This window comes from Penaeus monodon, chromosome 16 (genome assembly GCF_015228065.2).
Source record: "Penaeus monodon isolate SGIC_2016 chromosome 16, NSTDA_Pmon_1, whole genome shotgun sequence".
NCBI classification, from domain to species: Eukaryota; Metazoa; Arthropoda; class Malacostraca; order Decapoda; family Penaeidae; genus Penaeus; species Penaeus monodon.
In genome coordinates, this window is record NC_051401.1 from 44,215,261 (window position 1) to 44,224,680 (window position 9,420).

Genomic DNA, 9,420 nt, shown 5'->3' on the forward strand with positions numbered 1-9,420 from the left:
CCCCCTTTTTTCCCTTTTGCCCCCCCCCCCCCCTGTTTCGCCCCCCCCCTTGTTTCCCTCGGCCCCCCCCCCCCCCCCCCCCCCCCCCCCCCCCCCTTTTGTTTCCCCTCGTGTTCCTTTCCCCCCCCCCCCCTTTTCCCCCCCCCCCTTGTTTCGCCTCGTTGTTCCCTTGCCCCCCCCCCTTGTTTCGCCTCGTTGTTCCCTTGCCCCCCCCCCCCCCTTGTTTCGCCTCGTTGTTCCCTTGCCCCCCCCCCCCTTGTTTCGCCTCGTTGTTCCCTTGCTCCCCCCCCCCCTTGTTTCGCCTCGTTGTTCCCTCCACCCGCCCCCCCTTGTTTCGCCTCGTTGTTCCCTTGCCCGCCCCCCCCCCTTGTTTCGCCTCGTTGTTCCCTTGCCCGCCCCCCCTTGTTTCGCCTCGTCGTTCCCTGTTCCTCCAGTAACTGATGAACCTCTTTCTTTTCCCCAGCACCGCCTCGTCATTCAGTGGGACCGAGACATAATAGGAGAGGATGATTCCAGCGTGATCGTAAGATGTGATAGACCAGACGATTACAACAAGACGGTTGAATGGAATCTGGGATTGCGCGATCTGCAGTCGTCCTTTCAAACCAACACACATCCGGGTCCGGTTCCTGGCGTTTGATTTTTTTTAATATGTATATATTTTTTGCGTGTATCTTGTAATAATTATTGTTGTAAGAATTATCTCGATACAAAATGGTATTCGTGTGGAATTTGTAGGTGCCTGTAATCTGTAGAAATGCGTGAATTTCTTAATAAAAGGAATAATCGAAAAATGTGAATTTTTACGGATGTATTTAATAGAGATCTTACAGTAACTCCCAAACTTGCACTATGAAGCAGTTCCAAGTTAACAGATCCTCAATAATTCTTCCTATTCAGGAAGTATCATATGAGTAAATATCCTTCTACCCAGGCCAAAGAACATGAATGATTTAGAACCGATAGCGTATCTGCAATAAACCAACTCCTATTGATTATCTTAACCAGACCCTAGAAAACCAACATTTATTGTTTTTATTAATCAGGACCCAAAATGTGGATGGAGATCCAGCGCGGGGAGGGTCCACAGGCCCCACCGCTGAATGACGAGTCCGTATATGTGGGCGATGTGTTGACGCTCATCTTCACTCTTTCGGACAACGTCTACTGGTTTGACTCCAATATCCTCACGTGTTATGCCGTCGATGGTAAGTTTGGGGGGAAGGTTACTTATCTACCAACCTTTGTAACTTCAGATATTAATTCAGTCCATTCCCCCCCACAAACGGTCTCACTGTAAACAAGAACTATAGTCTCCTATTGGTAATTCACGGTTTCAACAGGTGGTGAGAAAAAGAGCCGTATAGAATGGGACACGAGTGACCACAAGGACGTTTCTGCCACGGCTCGAGTATTTAGTGGAGAAACCACTGTGATTGAGGATGGGTGTTCGGTGAAGCCCAAAATATTTTCTCATTTCTTCAAAGAGAAGCATAATTCGCCAAATGGAGATATGGTTACGTTACACTATGCGCACTTCAAGGTTGGTTTCCCTCACATGTTGTCGTAATTTATCTTGACACGGAACAAAATCAAGGTCTGACAGCTGCGTAATTAATGACCACCTAATGCAATAAGTGTCCATTTGTATGTTTCTACTTACTCTGTACTGTCTAGGCTTTCAGATTCCCAACCTCCATGAAGATTGTTCTTCAGTGCGATGTCCAAGTCTGTTACAAGGCATGCGAGGAGATGCCGCCTTGCAGGTCAGCTGAAGCAAGATCTTGAAATGGTTTGATAATGCCTAATAGTGTTAGACACTTTCCATTTAAATGGAATGCGAAAAGGCCTTGTTGACAATTGTTAAAAACTTAGCTTGAGATACAGCCCCCATTGAAGGGTTGCTTTTGGGAAAGTCTTTGGTTTTTCTTTTCTTTTTTCAGTTGATTTTGAGCGACCCGGTTAAAAAGTTTCCCATTTTTCTGTAGAAGTGTTGTATTGAAGCAGCCTGGGAGAATCATTTATTGCAATAATTAAAAGACGTTTAAAATTGCATTTCCAGTTTTATCCCCCATGCCCCCCCTTTTTTCCCCCCTTTGCATGGGAGGCCTATGCGTGTGTTGGAAGAGCAGGGGAGTCGAGCGTGAGGAAAACGCTTAAAAATTCCCAAGCCGAAGGAGTCGAGCGGGAGTCCCTTTACGAGGGCATAGGGGGTTTTAAGGCCCGAGAATGGGTCAGGGGGGAGTAAGAGCTTATATTTAGGAGGCATGTATATTTTTATATTACTTGTTATGGCATTTCTGTTTATGGCGGTCTGTTTGTATATGCGCGGTCTGTTTAATGCGCGGTTGTTTGTATATGCGCGTTTTCTGTTTGTATAGGGCTGAAATGACTTTACTGAAACAAGCTATATTATTTACGGTTTCTGCGGTGTAGGGGTTTAGTACAGCAAAATCGAATTTCCTTACAAAAATTTTGGTAAAAATAGGTAAAGCGAGGTACTTGTTTTCATTTTTACCCATTCCCTACTTTCAGGCATCAGACTTACAGCTCCTAAACCAAACTCCTAAAAACTGTTAAACAGCCTCTGCTTTTTGGAAAACCGTGCTAGGGTTAAGGGCCTCATAATCATCCTTATTTAAGTTTTGGGTTTTTTTATTTTAAAGTGAAAAAAAACCCCCCCGCTTTCTTCCCCCCAAAAAGACAAAGGGTAAAAAAATGGTTTTTTTCCCTTTTTTCTAGCTGCCCCTTTTTTTGCTGGTAATTGTTTTAAATGGATTTTTAAAAATATATTTTACAATTGTAAGGTTTTCTTTCGGATGACGGTTTTGCATTTTTTTAAATTTACCTGTGATATTTTAAAGGGGAAAAAACATGGGAAAAAATTTCTAAAGATTTTTCGGTGGTGAGTGTAACACAGTGTTAAATCTGCGCCCAACTACTCCATTTTGAAGGTAATTTAGATCTAACACGCATCCCGTTACAGCTCAGGGAATGGCAACACCGTAGTGTATTTTCAGCCCAAAATTAATAATTTTTCATTACTATAAAGCTGAAATGAGCAGTACTTTTGTTCTAGGACTAAAGAATTTTCCCTTGGGGGGGTAAAAACTGTCTGGGTACAAACCTTTAAAATTAAGGAAAAAAAACGGTTAGCAAACTAACAAAATATAAAAAGGCGATATCAGATTTTATAGTGGATATGAGGTCGCAAATTTTATAGACCATTTTAACGATAGTTTTAGATTTGTAGTGGCGTGGCCATCTTTCATTCCATTACCTCTAAGAACCAAGTACAAGGTATAGCACTGACACATGTGAGAAAAGGTCGTTTAAAAATCTGTAATAACAGGTGAATCATGAACATACTTTACAGAAAACAAGATGTAGATCAGCCACACTAAGTCCTTAACCAAAGGATGTCAAAAGCTGACCAGTGCCGGCGGACTAGCCCGTTTACAGGGTAACCCCCGCCCACATAAACACGCATGGTGCGGAGTCTGGCAGGGTTGTTCGATCGTTGCTGCCTTGTATGGGGACGATCCTAAAATCCAGCACCTCCTGTGAGTACAATAAAGTTTGGACCAGTAAACGGGAAAGTCCGCCGGGCTTTGTACGATCACAAGGGCGTCGTTAAGATATGTCCAGACGAGTGGGCGTAATTAAAAGGGGACGCCCAATAGGACAGGCAAGTAAACTACTTGCTAAACCCCCCTCCCCCAATCCCTTGCTCCTCTTTGTCCGGGGGGGGGGGGGGGGGTTTGGGGATGGAGGAAATGTGGCCTAATGAAGGGAATTGCCCTACTTGGTCCACAGCTCTCGTTCTATTATTTTTTCTTCTTTCCTTTTCCCTTTCTTCATCCCCTTTCTCCCCCTTATCCTAATTAGCTCATTTTACCCCTTTTCGCCACAATACTTTATCATAAACATGTAATTTTTGTCTCGCACACATTTTGTTTTACCATTAACCATTCTGGAAATCCACAAATATCCTGAGAAAAAAAAAAAAACCTGGGGGGGCCTCGCCCCTAAGCCCCCAAACCCTTCGTTATATTTTGAATATGCCCGTTATGGCAGAAAAAATTCAATTAAATAAGGGTAAGCAACGGATTTATGGGTGGAATTGGTTGTTTAGCGAATGGTATACTTTTTGGGTATCCCAGTTGACCCTGGCACTATCCACACAAGGGGCAGTGCTTGTCAGGGCAGTCTGCTACAAACATAATCCAATTTTCCCATCTTGGTCAGTGATTTCATAACTCCCTGCATGGACATTTGCCTCGTTGTGGCCAAATTTGTGCATCTGGCAGAAAAAATGTAACTAGTCACCGTCTAAACCCAGGGTTTCTAGACCCTGATCTAAGCTCAGCTCTACCATCGGCATAAGTGAAAAGTAGGTCAACTGGCAACCTACATAACCGCTGACACTGGTGAATATAAAGGCCTATCTGCATGATAGAATAGGCTTGAATGGGGTCGTACACACACTTGGCCCTTCTAATACTAGGAAGGTAATGTGAGGAGGAAAACGTTCGACTCCAAACAAGGTTGTGACATTCTATATCATCAAATAACCTATGCTCAGGGTTTTAGCAGCGTGGACCTCTCCACCATCCTTCGCCCCTAAAATCGATCTTACGCTTTTCTTTCCACTTGTACCATCGACAGCCCGCAAATATCTTTTTATATTTTCCCTCAGTCTTGTTTTGTTTTGGTTTCCTATCACCATCCCTGTCAGCAAGTTTTTCTCAATACTTTTACTCTCATTACATGACCAATAAACTTTAATTTCCTCCGTTCAAGAGTCCAACAGCCCGGGCTTTACAATTTATTTTTCTCAGCACTTCATCATTCGTCTCTTCTCTGTCCCGCAATACGCAGTACTGTCTGTAACACCACATTTCAAAACTATTGATCTTTTTTTTGTCTATCTACTTCAGCACCCAACACTTAGAAACCATATGATGCAATTGGGAAAACTAATGAGTTCAATAACCTCAGCTTTGTCCGTAAGGTAATGCTTCGGTCTTTCCAGATGTTATTGAGAGCAATTGTGGCGTTTTTGGCAATGGAATTCTTCTTTTTATCTCCGGTGGAATAAATGTTTTATTTAAAAAACAGCTCCCCAAGATAAGTGAACTCTTTCACATTTTCCACAATCATTCCATTAATTGTAACATGTTCATCATTGTTCTTTGCCGGTTATCTTTGAATCTTCATGAGACATTCATATACATTCCTTAAATTGAGTACATGAATCCTTGGTAAAAATTTATGGTAGGCACAAGTAACTTAACGGTAAAGAAACAAGTTGAAATATAACCTAGCCATTGTGCTTCACATTTTAAGGAATGGTTAATGGTTAAAAGCAAGATAAATGTGCTAGACATCTAAGGTCATGTAGCACTATAGTTAATGTTGGGGAAGGGTGGTTGATTTTGTGATTAGTTGTCTAAGTGGGCAAAGGAATTGGTGAGTGAAAGGGTTAGTCGGGTGTGGTAAGGAGTTAGATTAGATGGAGGTATGTATGCGTTTGAGGAAAGAAAAAGGGTTGTTGAACAGAAAGTGTGGGATTCTGTAAGGATGTCTATAGGTTGGGGGGGTCGGTGAAGGGGGGGATAGGTGGGGGAAAGCAGAGGTAAGTATGGACGAGACATAAAGGGAATGTGGGAAGAGACAAAATGATAATTGGGGATGGTATTGGAGGATGTGTAAGAAAGGTCTTTGAAGGCATACAATAGATGGGTTATAAGAGGAAAGGATAGGGACAAGGTAGGTCTGGGGGAGCGGAAACCGCAAAATTTCCCAAATTTGAAGGTAGTTATACTTTAGTGAATAGATTGTAGTAATGTTTTGGAGATTTTGAGGGGGAAGCAGCTAGAGGGTGGGATAAGGACGGGGAGGTCTGAAAAGGGAGAGGTGGGGGAAATTGGTGTTCTACTAGGAGGGGTATTAGGAGACAGAGGGTCTTTTGGAAGGGATACTTGTGACATAAGGATTCACGTGGTATAAGGAGGAGGGGAAAGGGGATAGAGGGGATGGGGGAGGGTTAATGTGGGCGGGGTTGGGGTCGGGGGGGATGGGCTGGTTGGGAGGGGTTAGGAGATGGGGTGTAGGGGGGATATCGTTAGGAGGAGGATGGATATCAGCAGTTATTTGGAGTGTGAAAGGAGCAGGTTGTAAGATTTGGAGGTTGAGTGTCAGTTTCATTAAGTATCTTGAAATTTTCAATAGTTTCTTCTGAGGAGTTGGTTGGGGAGTTTTGGGGGATAAAGGATTTTGGAGGGGGGGAAGAGTGGTTTGGTGTCTCAAGCATGGGGGCAAAGGAAGGTGGAGGTGTTTGTGTGGTAGGGGAAGAGGGGTGGAACGTTTGTTCTGTCTGTTACGGGTTGTGCGAGGAGGGAGAGGGAAGGTGTTGGGGTTGTAGTGGTGATTGGAGATCTGTAGTAGAGATTGGAGTGTCTGGGTTTAGGAGGGCAAAAGATTTTGACTGGGGAAGGTAGGGGGTAGAAGAGGGGGAGTTAGATGTAGAGGGGGTGGGTTAGGAAAATTTGGTAGAATGAGCAGTATTACTGGAGTAAGGAGTAAGAGAGAAACCACGTGACGTGCTTCCTGTCTGGCTTCATATAGTGTGAGTCCAAGTTTAATCTGAGAGTTGCTACCTCAGACTCAAACTTGTAGGTGGGACAGCCCCTTAAAATATATTATGGGGGCCGCCACAGTGGCACTGTGCGTGAATGTGCAGAGAGTTAGATCGGGTATGGCCAAAGGTTGGGCACATAGGGGGGCATCTGGCTGGGGAAAACGGCAATGTTTGGCTGGATGTCCTAGACGCCAAAAATTTTTTGGACGACGTGGAGGAGGTTGGTATGGAAAACAGGGAGGGATTCTCCTCCAAAGTAACCTTAAAGGGAAGGTCAATTTTAGGAAGGTAATTTTGGCTATGTAGTGGGTTTCTTTCGATGACCTCTGGGGGGAATGGAGTAGCATTGACTGATTTGCATATAGTTTGTGAGACAGGCAAGTAGGTCTTCTCCACAGTCTGACCAATCTTTGTCATAGACTGGGCAATTTTCTGGGGAGATTGAAACTGTTCGGTGGGAAGTATGAGGGTTGGATGGGTTCTGCAAGGATGGGGTTTCCATATAGGGCAGCTTGTTTTGTTATGCTATAGCTTGGTTTTCGGATGTTACTGTGACAAGACGGGAGCGGTCGGGTCGGCTAGGAAAGAGACTTTACCTACTGTTTTTGGAGACATTGTTGGAAGAGAAAGGGTTGTTGTCAGATAGGGAGCGTGGGAGGGATCACGAAAAATCGGTTCCCATTTGGCTGCGCTAAAGAGAGTATTCAAGATTGTTTTAGAGATAGGGGTAGTAGAAGGGCGGGGGGCGTGACGAAGATGGATAGGTTGAGGGGGGATGTTATGGAGAGGTGGGCAATAAGGCTGTAAGGTATTAATAAGGAGGATGGGGTGGTTGTGTTGGAGGTTGTGGGGATAGAGGTGTTGAAGTTGAGCATGCTGGAAGAGTGGAAATGTTCCTTAGGGTTGATTGTTGGCTACTGTATAGTAGGCATTGATGAGGGGGGGTAGTTATTGCAGTTTCGGAGCCGTGGTCAAAGGGGGCCTGGGGTCAGGGAAATTGGGTGGGTTTTCATCGTTGGGGCTATTTGATAAAGGGGCAAAACCTCATTGCCCTAATAGTGGGGATATGTTTTAATTACTGGCCATGGTAAGCCTGGGTTAGTTGGGGATAAAAACAGTCCACCCCTCAGGGTTATGTAAGGCTAGATAATAACAGGGGAATACCGTACCCATGGCTCCTCAGGCCGTTCAGGACTGGCACAAAGTCAGCCTTTCATCCTTTCAGCACGGCTTCTCAACCTTAGGAGGTGGATAGCAGAAGGGTTGGTTTAAGGAAGAAAAGAAAAGGGGGGAAGAAAAAAAAAAAAACCCTGCAAAATTAGTTGAGTCGAGGGGTGAGTCCCAAGGTTGGGAATCCCATCATTGGGTCCCAGTTCGCCTCCTAAGCCCCCCACGACAACAACGGTCAAGGATTGGGGGTGGGGGGGCATTTTAAGGAATGTGAATTCTCAGATTCTGGTTAACAAAAACCCCATTAGACAAACAAAATATACAATGAAAAATGCTTCACTAGGTAATAAAATATTAGCAAGTCTTTCATTATTTATTCAGATATAATGGTCCTGCCCATATTACAGAAAAGTCATACACTGGTCCTTGCTTGGATAATACTGGAAGCCTTTATGAAAGCCATAAAAGCATTTATTGAATGGGATTGTTCTCCAACATTTTCCACTTCTATCTATCGAGCATTGGTTGCTCCCTTGCTCCCCCTATCAAAAAATTTGCAAGCTCATTCTAAAGTTACTTATCCGGGATACCATACCCAAAACTTGTACCCTTTCAGACTTTCTAATCTACGACCACAGCTCTTGCAGACCAGCGCTTTCACACTTCTTAAAAAAAGTTCATAATCAGAAAAATTAGTTTCAAGCAGCTATTTACTCAGCACTACCTATGCAAGCCCAGTATCAAAAAGCTGAAACAGAAGCACCAACTTTTAAATTTGACTGCACTGCACTGTATGTATATGGATGATGAAAGCACCGTAAAAATTCAAGTGTAAAATATTAATCTTTGGACAAAAAGATTTGGCCCTCCTTTTACAAAATTCAGTTGTTTACCATAAAAATATCTTAAACGATACAAGACCATCATACTAATGAAAAATGATTGATGAATGGCATTTCAGTGGTAGATGAAAATGAAAGGTGAATGATATACATATTCATAAACCTGCTATATACATATGTACCTGGTTATAAAATAGGTCACAGCCAAGTGGCAAAGTACAACCAGTAGTACACTCAATGTTGTAAACAAATTTAGTGCATACAACATTTATATCCACATTCCCACTATCTGAGGAACTGTGGGAATAGTCCATATAATTTTCTAAATAAATATATATATTTATCTGTCAATAAAATAAATCTCTTTTTATATCTGGAACACCTTTTAGTCATCACTGTTAAAGGGCTGTAGTCCAGTTACTCGCATGCACAAAAAAGTTTTGCTTAACTGGCGTTATACACTTTTTGAGTTTGATTTAAAAGTTCAAGCTTATCTGCATTTTTGCACTTTGCTGTTTTTTTGTATAAGTTCTTGTGGGTGTGGCATGATATTCCGAAGCTTTTCCCAAAACTTTGCATCTCCCCACTTCACGTAAAATCTTCATAGAGATGTAAAGCCGTAACTTCTCGTCCAGCTCACTCTCGGGAGGGGACCTGTAAATTAGTTTTTTTTTATAGGAGTAATACGAGCAGCTACAGGGGGGGGGCATCACCTGATGGTTGAATATCAAAAATTTTTGGGTTGTATTGAAAATAGTTATGCAT

The 9,420-nt window shown here is 43.2% G+C and overlaps 1 protein-coding gene across 1 annotated transcript in view; it reads right to left on the bottom strand.

The window, feature by feature from the left end:
* Positions 1–9,420, bottom strand: part of LOC119583062 — a 47,627-nt gene that overhangs the window by 5,229 nt on the left and 32,978 nt on the right. Inside the window, 7 exon segments of the mRNA XM_037931571.1 lie at positions 832–892; positions 1,050–1,150; positions 1,695–1,804; positions 3,281–3,340; positions 3,461–3,544; positions 8,838–8,999; positions 9,243–9,309. Of these exon segments, the coding sequence (XP_037787499.1) occupies positions 832–892; positions 1,050–1,150; positions 1,695–1,804; positions 3,281–3,340; positions 3,461–3,544; positions 8,838–8,999; positions 9,243–9,309 (645 nt within the window).